At 32.0% G+C, this 16,309-nt stretch overlaps 3 protein-coding genes and 1 long non-coding RNA gene across 13 annotated transcripts in view; 2 read left to right on the top strand and 2 right to left on the bottom strand.

Moving 5' to 3' along the window:
- Positions 1-595: 595 nt before the first annotated feature.
- LOC122525085 (erythroid differentiation-related factor 1) lies at positions 596-6,070 on the bottom strand. The gene is made up of 9 exons (XM_043647691.1): positions 5,912-6,070; positions 4,416-5,454; positions 3,906-4,319; positions 3,027-3,824; positions 2,760-2,939; positions 2,293-2,669; positions 1,830-2,148; positions 1,435-1,732; positions 596-1,317 (listed from the first exon to the last, which is right to left on the bottom strand). The coding sequence occupies exons 1-9, from the start codon at positions 5,942-5,944 to the stop codon at positions 1,179-1,181; spliced, it is 3,597 nt and encodes a 1,198-aa protein (XP_043503626.1). The 5' UTR covers positions 5,945-6,070; the 3' UTR covers positions 596-1,178.
- Positions 6,071-7,001: 931 nt separating this feature from the next.
- On the top strand, positions 7,002-8,703 carry LOC122525083 (arrestin homolog). The gene has a single exon (XM_043647690.1). The coding sequence runs from the start codon at positions 7,153-7,155 to the stop codon at positions 8,284-8,286; it is 1,134 nt and encodes a 377-aa protein (XP_043503625.1). The 5' UTR covers positions 7,002-7,152; the 3' UTR covers positions 8,287-8,703.
- Positions 8,704-10,206: 1,503 nt separating this feature from the next.
- LOC122525081 overlaps positions 10,207-16,309 on the top strand; it is an 87,064-nt gene continuing 80,961 nt past the window's right edge. For all 10 annotated transcript variants that reach the window (XM_043647689.1, XM_043647687.1, XM_043647688.1 and 7 more), the window contains exon 1: positions 10,207-10,344. The gene's annotated coding sequence lies outside the window, so the exon portion shown is untranslated. The remainder of the gene's footprint in view (positions 10,345-16,309) is intronic.
- LOC122525082 lies at positions 10,471-11,045 on the bottom strand. The gene is made up of 2 exons (XR_006305707.1): positions 10,586-11,045; positions 10,471-10,517 (listed from the first exon to the last, which is right to left on the bottom strand). It is a non-coding gene; the product is annotated as an uncharacterized LOC122525082 (long non-coding RNA).

Below are 16,309 nucleotides of genomic sequence, written 5' to 3'. Positions count from 1 at the left end.
GCGAATTCATAATATAAAGTATACTTATATTGTATTAAAAAATTTAATTATTAAATCTTGTACACCTCACACACGATACATTTAAATGTACAAAACTTAAGAAATGTACAAAACAAACAAGAAGTAGAATATATATATATATATAAGAACTACAAGATTCTTATTAAAAAATCTTAGAATTATAAATGAGTATATAACAAAATTGAAATGCAAATGATTAACACGTTGAGTAACGTAAAGGAACGCCACCGATAATCGACACTTAACTTCGCAAACTTCATTTAAAATGTTAAGATATTCTATTCGCAACATTTTTACTAATAATATACTTCCTAATAAAAATAAAGTCTATATAGTTAAAAGTATATTATAACAAATGCTCACTCTTATATCTTTTATCTATAAAAAGCTTTGAAAGGTATTAAAGATGGATAACATCAATTTCTGTTAAATTAATTTGGCGTTCAAAAAAACGTGTTAGGAATGTTAAATGTTAATAGAAATATGTAATATATGTAAAAAAAAAAAAATGTATATGAAGGTTTTAAATATTATTATTTTTGTTGTTCTTTTGCTTCTTAAACAAATTTCTCTATTCAATAGTTCACGATCAATATTTATTCCTCGCTTATAAATAATACATAAATAAAAGCATTATCACGACTATGTACAATTTACAGAATAGGTTTAAAAAAAAGAATGTCATTGTTGTCACGGCCATCATAGTTAATAATGAAAGACCGTCTCTTGCACATACAGTAATTCAAAAAAGTATTTGAACACTATTTTCTTAGTAAGTGTATTTCATGGTAGTATTTCATGTGGTAAGTGTTCAAATATTTCAGTTCAGTGTTCGTGATTTACTGTATATACTATAGGCAGTTCGGAGATTATCAAAAATGCGTTTAGAAAATCTCGTTCCTCAATTGAAATTTATACTATAATGATCAACACATTGATAATCTATTTAATAATACAATACAAATGGTAGACCTTTGAAAGATTAAATGAGGATCAATTTGTAAAATAAATTAATTGGCATCGAATTGTCCAAATAATCAGTTAAAGGTCAAGAAACAAAAAATCATGACGGGGATCGAGATCTCTTGCGCAATTTAAAGTTCTACGAACTACAATATATACTATTTACATTGTTTGTTTGTTTGTTTTTTTTCTTATTATTCTTCGTGTTGCAATATACTGCACAAATCCTTTAATAGCTGCGTCATGTGAGTTATCAATGTAATACCGGATATCGTTCCAGATCTAAGTGCTCGGCTGTAACATTGCTTATACAAGTTGGCGAGAGTTTCGTATCTGTAAAAATAGATAATACATCCATATTTGAGCGACACTTAATAACTAAATACGTTCTAACAAAAAACTTGGAAGGAATTCTACTTGATCAACCTATATATAATAAAATATACTTACTCTTTTTTATTTGTGGCAGTATTTTTATTAACAAGTAATTTAGATAACGATCGCAGAATAAATTGTAACCTCTGTTCGAGTAAAATAACTAAATTCCCATCGTCCTCAGATAATTTTTGTTCTTCAATAGTTTTCTCATCCTCTGCAGTATTAATAGTATCATCCGTAGTATTGGTTTCAAGTGTTTGCTTCGACGATTTATGTTTTTCACAAAGCATCTCCATGATAGGTCGACACTGTAATAGTAACTCCAAACCATTTTGATATGCCTTCAATTTGCCATTAAACGTTGTGGCAACTATTAAGAAAATATATTATTAAACATTTTAAGATATAACAATCAATTGGGAAAAAGATAAACGATAAAATTGAATAAAGTTTAGATAATAATTTACTTCGTGCTTGATTTTCAGCCAAGGCTACTCGTTCCATTTGTACTCTCAAAAATTCAGTTGTCTGTTCCAAAGCTAATAACAATTTCGCTGCTTTATCATAATATAATTTGCATAATTGTAAACTGTTTTTCCTCTTCACATTATCTGAATCTGATTCGAATTCTCTGTATATATGATGATATAGGGATGCTAAACGATGTTGAATTATAGCTGCACGAAATTGATAAACTGGTTGTCGTGGTCCTGGTATATCAACATCACAATGTTTAAGAGCCTTCTGTAATATTTCGACTACTTCTCTCTCAAGTTCCTCTTCTGTCTATAATTCCATACAATAAATCTTATATTTGTTTTTGTAAATTAATATTTAATATTTCATTTTTTATTTCTATTTAAACTTAAAATTATATAAGTATACGAGTATTATATTAATGGAGAGATTTATTCAAAGAACAAGAAATACCTTGTGCCCTTGAGAAGGATAATCTTGTAATAATGTGGCCATAGTAAAAAGTGTCGTAGATAAATCCCACGTTATTGTGTCCCATATGGCAGGATTAGATTTTCTAGAGCCTAGAACTTGCAAGGCTTTTTGATAACTCGCAAGTGCTTTGTTGTAAAAATACTGTTCCTGTGTATTGTGTTTAACGTGCATATGCGCACAAATTCGCATGAGTCTACCACTATTCGAATGAAGTAGAGCCAAATTTGCTTCATCGTGAACAGTTTCAAAAGCTTTAACGCCTGCTTCTAAATGATGTAAGGAACAATTAAGAAGAGCAGTAACGTCTGGAGACGATTGTGTCGATTCGTTGGTTGTACTTTCTTGTTTGTATCGTGCTAAATTCACACAAAAAGAAAATATATTAATTATAAAAGAAAATATTTAGTTTGTTTACAGTTAATAGAAGAAATATAATGTATTATTACCTCCTGCTTGGTTCATGTATAAAACACCTAATTCGTTATGAATATTTCCTAATCGTCTTAATAAATTATTCTTTTCAACTTCTAATGGTTCGTAGGACAAGGCTTTTTCATAGCACTTGTAAGAAGCTACCAAAGTAAATTCTAAACTTTCAAGATGTTGCGGTAATAATTCGATTCCATCTGAAATTAGACACATCATTCTGTAAGAAATGTATAAATGTACAAGAAAATGTTCATTACTGTATAAAATTGTATTTTTATACATACATGTATCTAAATCTTCCAATGCGTATATTTCTTCTATTATTTTCTCTTCGGTTACATTTTTCATATCATAATCCTTTCTATGTTTCTCTATGTTACACCAGTCTTGTACAGTCATAAAACAGCAATCTCCTGCACGACCTAACAGACAACTGACGGATTTGTCATTTCTTATCCCACAACAAACTTCCAATATTTTTTGGCATCGTAATACTGCTAACATGTATCTCAAAGAGGCACCATAATTTTTATTTGCATATTCATTTTCTGCCAAAACAGCAAATATCAACGAGGCCTTTTCATATAAAAGAGTTTTTAAATGTGCATTCCAACTAACGTTATCACTTTTTTTGGGAGCCTGCCAAATAGGTAAAGTTTCATTTTTCGATTTACATAACCAAGATTTCGTTTCTTTATTGTTAAGAGATTTATCTTCTTTTGTAATGTATTTTTCGGATTTCTTTTTCTTTTGTTTATTTTTTCTCTTATGACTAGGACTGTTATTTTGTGAAGTTTCTCCAGATTCGCAACTTTTATCTTGATTTAAAGAAACATAAGGCATTGGTATAGCTTGAAAAGGTTTTGCCATGTTTGGATTAGCTTCTTCATATTTCTTTCTCTCGTTTTCACTGTCCTCTTTCTTTTTTTGTTCTTCATCTGAACTTTCTTCGGTAGGAAAATATTTTAAACATTCAAGACCATGCGCAACATGCTCCAATGCAGTTAAACATCTTTCTTCTACACTACCTGTTATCGGTGGTGGTTTGTACTTAGGCCCCTCTTGTTCTACTTGTTCTTTAACTATTAAAGTAATATTTTATATATATACAAACATCATTTATAAAATTTTGATATTACTATAATTTATTAAAAGATACTTACTATTTGCTAATGTTAAGGATTTAATAGATGCACTAGGAGTTTCTTCATCTTCCTCTTTATCATTTTCATGATTTGTACTGCATTCACTCTGTGTATCTTCTTCGTCGCTTTGATCGGAAAGTCTTGGACTAACTGGATCCGTACTCGAAGGTACATATAAGTCGGAAAGCATAAAATGTGCAGATGTAACAATTTGTGGATATTTTTCCTTTGCAAGAAGCTGAATACAGTTTTTCAGTAACATTCGAATAGTACCCTGATGTCGATCATAGTCAGAAGAATATTTCATATTTCGAGCTACTCTGTATAATAGCATTGCTACTGGTACGGTAAATGGATTTTGTCCTTTTTCATCGGTAACATCATTACATAATGATGTTAGATCGTATAGTTTTACAACATCATCATCTTTACCTATTGAACATTTTAAAGGTATATACATTTAAAAATGAAGTAATATATTTTTGTATGAAAATAATTATTTAATAAGAAAGAAAATTATGTGCTTACCCTTAAATAACCAATAAGTGTGACCAGCTTTAGTCGCATTATTTTTTAAAAAGCTTAATATATTTTGTGCTACATCTCTAATAAGTTTAGGACTGAATTTCGAATCATCCAAATTAGGAAGATCTTCTGTTTTGATAAGTTCATATTTTTGAACTATACCATGCAAATGATAGCACATTACCACTTCAGGAACATTACACATTAAATTATCCAACCAATAATCTATTCCTGTCAATACATTAATAGGTTTAGACATATCTCTTAATCTTAAACTTATACACGGATGAGTTTGTCCACCAAATATTGGCATATCGGTTCCAATAAGCATTTGTATATTTTCAAAAGTCCATACAACATTTCGTGCAAAATTATGATTATAGTTTGGATCTGGTACTTTTTCTTCTTGTGTTGGTTCGGGCAGACATTGTTCCAATGGTTTAACAGGTAAAGGAGGCGTTATATTCTGTTCTTTACTATCTGCTAACACAATAGAATGATAGAGAAATTTAGACACTAAATTTCTCTGTTGCAAGCTGTTCCTACTATTTGCTTTATGAAATAGTCGTTTTTCTTTGTCTCCTAAATTTTGAAATATGTGTTCATAAAAAAATTTCTTTAACCATTCCCAGTCGCTTTCTGCTTGCCGTAATAAATATTTATGTATATCAAAATCATCAATCAATAATGTATTTTCAATACGGTGTACCATCATTGATATAACTCCATGATTATAAGGTAATTTTAATAATTTCTTTATATTTTCTGCATCTGACACAACGTCTACTTCCCCGACACAATCTGGAAACATATGCGCCATGCGAAAACTTGAAAATCCTGTGTTTTGAGACCATACACTTTGCAGACCATAACTTTCAGCAGAACTGCTAAGCCAATTGCTCGGTGGAAGATTTAAATTGGTATTACATTGCAATTGAGCAAAAGTGGCAGGTGTTTGAACCGCAGAATATTTCACTATTGCAGTAGACTTGACCGATTTCTTAGGTGAATTTGGTGGTACAACTATAGCCATTGGCTTGATCTGAAATAAACGAACAAATTATTTATCAAAATTAATATACTAACACAAAGAATACAGTTCACCAATATAAAACTTCTATAATCATTATACAATTAATAAAATGTCAAATGTATATATACAATACGTAAAGAAAAACAATCCTATTTATATTAGCTTCAAAAAAACACAATTTACTTCTCGCATGAAATTATTTCAATGATCATTAGATTACGTATACATATTCATAAATTCTATATTTATAAGATTCTTAAAAATAGCATTAGCAGGAACGAATATAGAATTTAATTAAACGTGTCCAACACGAGAGCCATGTCAAAGAAGTAAAGTTATTATACCGAACAAAAAATCTCAAAACATGTATTAAATATTATTCATTAAAAATTACATTTACTTAACATATATAACTTTATTCAATAATAAAGATATATAATACAAAATAGATATAATTTTTGCTTACCAAATCAGAACTGATTTCAGAAGTATCTGACATCGTGACATGGAACAATGTCACTTGCGACTTTTAAAAATAGTTACTGTGTTCCAAAACTTCTAGAAGGTGCAAGATACGACGAAAAAGCTCTCGCTATTCAAATAATACAATTGCAAACTGCGTACGGTTACACGCAAGTGCGGCCTCTGGTATGGAAAATCAAAGATAATGTCTGATAATCTACTTTACCAACGAAACATGAAATACCTTCTTATCGATATTTAAAAAAACATTTTATAACTAAATCAAGAATAACAAATATAAGTACATTTTTGAACGAATATAGATATAATTTTGTTAATTATATTACAACACGTAAAACAATTATTATTAACAATGAATTATTATTTCTCATTACATGATTTTTGATTAAAATCAAATATCTTTCCTAATCTTGTTGGTATTGTAATTGATATATGCACGTATAAGGAACAAATAAAGAATATCATTTAATTGTAAAATTAAAATATGCATTGAGTATGGTAACACTTGCTATTCGTATACCATAAATGAATAATATAGATTTCATTAAAAAAATAAGATTGTTCATTGTTATGCAACATTTTGTTTTTGTGACATCCCCTATTTTGTTTCTCTACCTTTCACGTAACATATATTCTATATTTTCCCTTTCTCTTTCTCTTAAGTTGTAAGTTTTAAAATATCCGCGTTATGTAATGTATACGATAGAAGAAAAATGAAAAATCTCAGTACACGTAAGTAAAAAAGTAAAGAAGAAATAATCGAATGGGCGTAAAGAACATTAAACTGCATATTCATAAACAAAACGTGACGTAGGAGTAAAATCTGTTTAGTAAACGTTTACATAGTCTTAAGTTTTCGCGTTCGACGAGTGAGTAACGTAATTCTAAGTGCAAGAGAAAGGAATAGATAAATGAAAAGAGAAATGTTAATAGAAATGTGAAAAGCTTCGCGTGCTCGATAGTAAAAAAAAAAAAGAAAAAAAAAGTAGCTTCACGTTCGCGTTGTTGAATGGATTAGGAAGCCTCAAAAGTAACATGGCGTCATTGTAACTTCACGAATATGCGTATAAGGTCGATATATAAAGGCTCGTTAGGTAGCACGTTGATCCAGTCAACGAAGAGAAGTAAAAGATCCCTGAGGTTGGTTGATAGCAAAGAAAACAATAAAACAGAAAGAGAAACCCAAAAAAAAAAAACGAGAGATAAAAGATCGAGGAAGAAAAAATGGTGGTCAATTTCAAAGTGTTTAAGAAGAGTTCGCCAAATGGGAAGATCGCATTGTACGTTGGTAAAAGAGATTTCATCGATTATTTGTCAGGGGTAGAACCGATCGACGGTGTCATTTTATTGGATCAGAATTACGTCGATACTGGTAGAAAGGTATGGGGCCAATTGATATGCAGTTTCCGATATGGTCGAGAAGAGGACGAAGTTATGGGCTTAAACTTTCAAAAGGATCTTTACTTGATCTCCGAGCAGTTATATCCTCGAGCAAGCAAGATGGAGTCTAATTTAACAAGACTGCAGGAAAGGTTGTTGCAGAAACTGGGCCCAAACGCCATACCCTTCACCTTCAACTTCCCCCAGAGCGCTCCTTCGAGCGTGACCCTCCAACCAGGCCCCGAGGAGACGGGTGAACCATGCGGCGTAAGTTACTTCGTTAAGATTTATTCCGGCGAAACGGAGACAGACGTTACTCACAAAAGAAGTACAGTCTCCCTCGGAATAAGGAAGATTCAGTATGCGCCTACAAAGCAGGGCCGACAACCGTGTACCATCGTACGTAAAGATTTCCTATTGAGTCCTGGGGAACTCGAACTCGAGGTCACGCTCGACAAGCAACTCTATCATCACGGCGAGAGAATAGCGATCAATGTTAGCGTTAGAAACAATAGTAACAAGGTAGTTAAGAAGATAAAAGCATTGGTACAGCAAGGCATTGACGTGGTCATCTTCCAAAATGGTCAATTTCGAACGGTAATCGATGCGGTTGAAACTCAAGACGGTTGCCCGATAAGTCCTGGCTCGAATCTTCAAAAGGTACTCTACCTTAAGCCCGATTTGGAGAACAACAAGCATCGTCGGGGTATTGCCCTGGATGGTCGATTGAAACGCGAGGAAGCTGAATTAGCGTCCAGCACGCTCTTGACCTCGCCCGACGTACGCGACTCTTTCGGCATAGTTGTCTCCTACGCCGTCAAGGTCAAACTTTATCTCGGCGCATTGGGAGGCGAACTCTCCGCGGAGTTACCTTTCATATTCATGCGCCCTAAACCAACTGACAGAATCAAACTGGCTACCTCAGATGCCGGAGTACTCGTCGAAAATTTACAAGAGGAAAATACCAACGAAAATTAAATCATATGATCTTTATGATAACCGATCCGTTCTTTCATTCCTGTACAAAGATCGATCGTAAATAATTACTCAGAGTCTAAGATATCTATTTTTATCGAATTCTCGCAAAGGACAAATAAAAAAAAAAAGCGATTGCGTTTATCGAACCGGAAGCTAAAACGTTTATCTAAAGAATCTCAGGATATCTTGACTTGTCTATTTCTCTATGATTAATTCACATCGATAATTCGTTAAATATTATTAACAAAATCGTTAACCAATATAATATTATACTCTCCTTAGACTAATCCATAGAAATAAATAATATGATAATCCTATATATATACAAAAATATTTATTGTAAAATAAATTAGACGAAAATATACATACGCATAGATGTAACGACGAAGAAAATAAAAAATTACATATATAATCGCATATATATATATCTACCGTAGAACGAATGTGAAGAAATACAGAACAAAAATTCTATTCATTCTTTTAAACCCTCTTTGTGTTCCATGCGACCGTAGCGCAGTTGAACGTTCCCAAAGATTCTATGACAGACGCACGTCGTTTGCCTTATCGCCAGCCGATAAGTCTCTCGAAAATGAGTAAAGAATCCTTCGTAATGCACGTTTCGAAATATAGTTAGAAAGATAGAGATAGAAAAAGAAAAACAGAAAATCCCCATGATTCTGTCTTACTTTTCGAGATCATATCATACATATATACTTGTGTATATGTGTTTATGTATATAGGCATACTGGAAATATAACGACACGACGAAGAAGAAGAAGAGAACGTAAAAGTTTCTATCGAGTACTAAAAGAAGAAGAAGAAGAAGAAGTGCATCATCGTCTGCAGGGCTCGTTCGTTCGTCGTCTTCGTCGTGGTAAGAACGATCGTAACCAACAAAAGAGGGCTTCTTCATCGAAGCGCGTTCTCCTTGATTCGGATAGGAAAAAAAAAGGAGAAAAAATAATAATAATAAGAAGAAGAAGAAGAAGAAGAGTGTGGCGAGTAAGAAAAGTGTATAAGCATAGAAAATAAATAAAGAAAGCAAGAAATAAAGAGAGAGAGAGAGAGAGAGAGAGGCGTGATCGCCATTTGCGAGGCCGAGCCGACGTCCGAGTTGGCCGCATATTACACAGGGTGGCGAAAATGATTGTAGTTCGTTTAGTTCGTCGAGTTTTACGTTGGCACCACCCGATAGATAAATGTTAAACCCGAGAGAGAGAGAGAGAGAGTTAGATAGATAGGGTCGAGAGGGAGAGTGAGAGAGAGAGAGAAGCATCACCGAGGGTGAGGTGGCAGTGGTGGGGATAGCCGGCTTGAGCAGCCCAGCTCAGGCAGGGGTCGACCGTGTGCCGGCGCGTCAGTCAGGCTCGAGACACCCGCGTGAACGGTGGGATCGGTGCTTGCCTCCCCTTTTTTTGCTCGGTCTCGTACTTACTTCACTTCGATGCGCACCCTTCTATATCGTCCTCCGCCTACGTAAAAAAGAAAGAGAAGCAGTGTCTCAACAGCAGTGTCCTTTTAACAGAGGCGCGCATATCGTTTTCTTCTTCTTCTCTCTATCTTTCTCTGTCTGTCTGTCAGTCTATCTTTCTTTCTTCCTTTCTTTCTTTCTTTCTCTATTTATCTGTCTCCTCCTTCTTCGCGTGTGTTTCTTCTCTTCGGTTATTATAATATAACTATTCTCCATTTTTGATATCGTATTATTATATTCTATTCTATTACCACTCTTTTTATCTAATATTCGCGTATATTATTATTATTATTATTATTATTATTATTCTTTCTCTTATATTTTTCTCCCTTCTCTCGTCGAGTAAAAAAGAAAAAGGGGACAGCGTATAAGAAGAAAAAAGAAACAACGAGAGGACGAAGGAGAAGAAAGAGTAGAGGAGGAGAAAAGGAAAGAAGTAAAAGAGAGGAAGAGGAGGAGGAAGAAGAAGAAGAAGAAGAAGAAGAAGAAGAGGTGGTGGAGGAGGAGGAAGAGGAGGAGGAGATCGACGTTCCAAGTCGGAGCAAGGACGAGGACGACGGCGGCGGCTACGCTACGTTAGCAGCCAAGTGAGTAGCACGTTTCTTCTTCTTCTCCTCCTCCTCATCCTCCTGTTCCTCCTCCTCCTCCTCTTTCTTCTTCTTACCTCTTTACTTATTCGTCCTTTATCCTCGTCCTTCTCTTTTCCCTTTCTATCGTCCAATCGTCTCGCGAGTTTCATCGACTCGTTCGCGAACGCACCCTAGGGATAAGTTTCCTCTTTTATTTTGCTTCCATATTTCTCTCTCTCTCTCTCTCTCTCTCGCTCACTTTTGCTCGTTTGTTCGCTCTCACTGGTGTTCAGTTCGTTCGCGTTCTCTTTTTAACGTGTTTCTCTTCGATAATCATCGGCGACGTCTTCGACGACGACGAGGGTCGCGCAAGATCAGAAGAGAACAGAACACCGAGATATACTATATACGTTTCGTCGTCGTCGTCGTCGTCGTCGTATTTTCTCTCTTCTCTAGTGCCAGACGGTGGCATTGATTTCCTCCTCCTCTCCCCGTCTCTCTCTCTCTCTCTCTTTCTCTCGGCCAACCCTCTCTACATCCGCCAATCCTGACGCGCGTTACGCACCCGCCCGCGTACGAATTTCAATTCTATAAGATAGAACGAGAGAGAAAGAGAGAGAGATATTGGATCTGTCAGATATCATAATTACCACGTTAAACGAATAAATAATCAACGTTTTATTTCATTTACTATTGCATTCATTTTTTTCTTGCTTTTTTGGGAGAGAACTCTTTTCGAGTTGCTTTTTTTTTTTAAGTATATATATATATATATATATATATATGTATATGTATATGTATATGTATATGTATATGTATATGTATATGATATGATATGTTGGGTTAAGAAGCAAGAATTGCTTTTTTTTTTTTACAATGCCAACTACGACCGACGACAACCATTTTTTCCCACGATGGTACAATACCGAAAGAGGTAAAGACAGTTATTATAGACGTAATCTCGCCAACGAATCATGCATGTCAAACGAAACGCCATTAAAAACATTACTCGGTCGTTACTATGTTACTACTCGATTCTATTGTCGCTAAAGTGTACTGTGTTAAACCAAGATTACGAATACATACATATATGTATATGTATATATATATATATGTACTTAATGCTCTCGTCAAAGATTGAAATGGAAATTCTCTCGAGGCTTCTCTTGCGAACTCAATTTCATGATAAATTACTCTTAAAGTCCGAGATCTACTTGAGAAAGGGGGAAAGAATTTTCTGCATTTTCTAAATCAACCATGGACGCCGTTGCAACTCGATGCGGGTACAATAATGGCGGATTAACGAATAATCGTTTAATCGTTTTTTTATTGTTCTTCTGTTTTCTACTTTTTAGATTACAAATTATTATTGATATTCGTATATGTATGTTGTGTACATGTATGTACGTAATATAAATGACAAAAGATATATAACCAAAATTATTATATAATATATACATACATTTATATATTTTTATATACATACACGTATATTATATTGTGTGCTTTGATGTTTTTTTTTTGTTTTGTTTACAGTCACTTTTCTTTAATACCAAATAATTTAAAGTTTTTCTTTTTGATATATTTAACACAACAAATTATTACGAATTGTTAATTAATTAAAATTAAATAAAATTAATTGATTAAATATAATCCTGTATATTTCGTTAGTTTTTGATTATTATATTTATTCGTTTTTTACAGTCGCAGTTTTCCCGAAACAGATAAAATAAAAGATATTTATTCTTAGAACTTCGATGATAAATAGAACACAACGACAAAAAATAATTCTTATATTTAGATTATTTATTATACTCGTGGCACGTAAATGTGATTGTACTCTGTGTTCAGTTAAATTCAATTTAGCTCTAGGTTTAAATTCGTGATAATATATATCCGCGTGGTTGTAAATTGATTGAACGATATGTCTCTTTTTGCGATAGGTAGTTTAGTTTAATAAGAGTTAGAACCAAGTTAGAGTCGAGTTAGCTAATCTAGTCTAGCCATTAAAGTGAGAACCAGGCGAAAGGTCTTTTAGAATGCAATTTCGTTTTCTTTTCCAATGTAAACAACACTCTAACGTAAGAATCGAATCACTGATCTTTGCTTAGAGGCCTTCATTTTTTTTTCTCTCTCTTTTATTTCTTTTAAATAAGAAAAATTCAAGTAAGTACTTTGATACGATTAAACTTTTTTTATTTTTTTTTTTTAAATATAAAACGAGATAAGATTAGAACTTCTATTATTGATTCACTTTTCGTTCTTATTTTACAAGCTGTAAAAGATTACTTCGTAAAATTTCACCAGAGTACTTCTATAAGTAAAAAGTAAGCAAAATAAATAAATAAATAAACGTTCTATAAATGTAGGATTTCAAATAGTTTTATCAATAAATTCTAATAAATTGTACTTTGTTTCTTTGTTTTGTTTTATTTGATACCACATACAGAAATAGGTTATCGATTCAAATTATAATATCGTTTCACAATATTGTTCCTTTTTATAAACACGGAATTGGTATATCTAAAGATAAAATACAATTTATTATACGTTATTCATTTTCTATTTCTTATTCTCATTAAAGAAAAAAAAAACGCTCACGAATTGTTGTTGTTATCATTAATTTCTGACGCGCGTAATAAATTCTGTTCGATTAACATTTTCTTTCACTCTGCCACCCTGAAATAAAAATTTATTGACGTTGTATCTGGTGATCTTGAGCTAATGGAATGAATTTTTATCGATAATTAAGAATAATGATCATTTCATTATTTTCTGTATAAAATCTTGCATTAATGTGACTGATATATAAATAAGTATTACGAATATTATTGAAATATATTTACACCCACTATCGTGGGTGTAACATTGATACGTCTAGGATAATGATACTTGAAAGTTTGTTTAATTGTATGTAAAAAAAAAAAAAAAATTAAAGGAAAAGTTGAAGTATAATTTTAAGACGATGCATATACTAACTCATTGTGTACATATACATACATATATATATATATATATATATATATGCATATATTAACGCACGTTGAATGTGTCCCTCGAAAGTGTCACCATCGACCACTGTCCTAGTTACTTTCTTACGGCTTCTATTACCAGTTAAAACTCTCCACGTGCCTAACTTGAGTGCGAATAAGAAAATAAGAGAAACGATATCCGTTGTGTGTCGTGGCTTGTGTTCATCAGTGTCATCACCTTGTATTCTTTTCTCTGGGTTTCTTCTTTCAAAGCATATTTTTTTCATCTCGTGTACGTACACCCACCCACTGACCACTTACGATTAAACAAACCAAAATAACCGATCTCTCTTTTTTTAAATCTTCTTCGAGAATTTCTTTTTTTTTCTCCTTTCTCTTTTTTTAGTAAAAAATACGATCAATCGAAAATAAATCATGACTATGAATAATTAAATGGTTCTCTTTTTGCGTTGGTAGATATGAAATAAAAAGAAAAAAGAAATTACACAGAGATTGAAATATTGATTTAATCACATTGATTGAATTAAAACTAATGCACCAATTTTCAATACGATTGTAGAAATGAATTTCGTAAAAATTCACAATAGATGTTGAGTGTTTTCCCTTTACGTCATATCTTTAGAAAAACATTTTCAAAAAGAAATCAGAAGTCAAGTTTAATTTTCTTTCTTCGTTTCTCTTTTTCTCGTACGTGTTGTGTGCCCAAAGCTTATCTTTGAGAATGACGAATACTTATGGCAAGCACGTTTTACATACTTACAATTAGTATACAGTAATACTAATAATATACTTACATAAAGTACTATTTGTATATACGTATATAACATGTATGCATAGTTTTATTTTTTTCTTTTTCTTTTTCTGCAACAACGAAACTCATGCTTTCGTGAATACTGCGCGTGCTGAAAACGTAGTTCAGTCTGGCCGAAGTTGTAGGGTGTAGCCCGTCCGGATTCTATCGAATACCCGAACTACAAACCCCCCAAACCCCTTCGCTCCCTATCCCCCACCTCTGCGCCCTATTCGTTTCTCTCTCACACGCATACGTTTGTTCGTTCTATCTACCTGTTATTTTCTATCCTTCTCGAACCTCGTTTTCTCCTGTATTATCTTCGTCCTGTTATTTTTTTCGTGAGTTATTTTTGCGTTCTTGAAAATGATCGTTCGGTGTTACTGTAAATATTCGATACTTTTCCAAAGAAATTTTTAGTATGAAAAATTGTTGCAACACTTGTTACGTGAGTTTTATATATAAATGTTCCAAGTTTGTGTGTATGTGTGTAATGGAAAGAAAGAAAAATAGAGAGAGATAGTGTGTATGTGTAAATGTGTGAGTGAGAGTGTATATTATCTTCGATACGTGCTCTATCTACAAATAGGCTTTTTAAAATAATGTATATATATAGTATGTTCCATTTGAAATGGATCTACTTTGAACGGCATCATTTTTCTTTTATATATATAAGTTATACATAAGTTTTATATATACAGTAGTTATATACTGTATAACTACTATGTATATGATTGTAATTTTGATTCCAAGACTAACTGCATATATATATAATTATTATTTAATATTATTATTTTAATAATATGTATAATTATTATTTATTATTATTAATAATTATATATATAATTCGTATAAAAATTAAATGTTATTTATAGTGACACGTTAATTATTGTATTATACAATAAAATAATAATTATATAGTAACATCAATATACATACTATCTGTATAAATTAATAATTTATATTTTAGTTGTTATTTTATATTTTATTTTATACAATTCAGTGACAGAAAATATATACAGTCAATATTTATACATATATATATACAATATGTATTATATATTATGTATTATATATGTAGTAGTTGCATAAAAAATGATTTTACAGTAGAAACATAGCAGAAAAACGAGACGAATTTCAAGGAAGACTTTTGAACTTTTTATTTTTCAGGAAAGGGAAACAAAGTGAGAGAATTTTGTATGACTTGAGATAAAAAAAAAAAAAAAAAGGAGAGAAAGAGAGGAGAGGTCAAATATTCGCTAAGAGAAAAGGGGTGGGGGTGGGGGGAACACTTGTTATTAACGCACGAGTACCACACGAGAGAACACCACGACGAAATCTCAGAAAAGAAGTTAAAACACAGAGGAGTCTTTTGTTCAAAGACCAGAGAATAATTCTCTTCTCGTGGGTCGTTGAACTCTACGAAAAGATTCTTCAATTTGTGGCCATACTTTGGACCACTTTCATTTCTAATTAATTAATCACGAATAATTTATTTATTTATACGTGTACATAGCAAGGATTCTCAAAACTACACCGTGGGGGTGTCATGGCTTTTTACAGGGTTTCAGGAAATATTTAAAAAAATTTTCCATAATTTTGTTTTTATTTTTAATTTGATTTTTTTTTTTTTTACGTTAATAATTCTATCTAGTATCAATTGTTTGCAGAAACTTCTACACAAATAAAACGTATTTTATTTATTTTAACAAATGTTTTTTAATAAAATAACATTTAAGTTTTGAGATAGGTAAATTTGGTTGGAATTTTTTTAATTAGGCGTCTTGAGAATATCTGAATTTAGGAAAAAATTTGAATACCATTGATATATAAAATATACAGTAGTGGAATTAAGTATACGGGTAGTTTAATATTTAAGTATTTTTATATAAAAAAAGTAGATGTAATTTAATCCTTTTAATCAATGGAAAAACTTTCTCTCCCTCCCTCTCTCTCTCTCTCTCTCCAGAGATTAGATAACTTTTTAACTCTAAAGGCTATAAAACGAAGAAACACGTTTATTGTATCCGGATTTATAACAGTGTAGTATAAGCAAGGTATTCAAAACAAAATCGAAGAATATTATTTTCTTAACATCAAATTCTAATTTCATATTTAAATTTTTTAATTTTACTTCGTATCTTGTGTGCGAATATTTAAAATAACTAGATATAGTATATAATAAAAAATTATTTTTATA

The sequence above is a fragment of the Polistes fuscatus genome, unplaced genomic scaffold, assembly GCF_010416935.1.
Source record: "Polistes fuscatus isolate 324 unplaced genomic scaffold, CU_Pfus_HIC Scaffold8, whole genome shotgun sequence".
In the NCBI taxonomy this organism is placed as follows: domain Eukaryota; kingdom Metazoa; phylum Arthropoda; class Insecta; order Hymenoptera; family Vespidae; genus Polistes; species Polistes fuscatus.
This window is presented reverse-complemented; position numbering and strand designations above follow the sequence as displayed.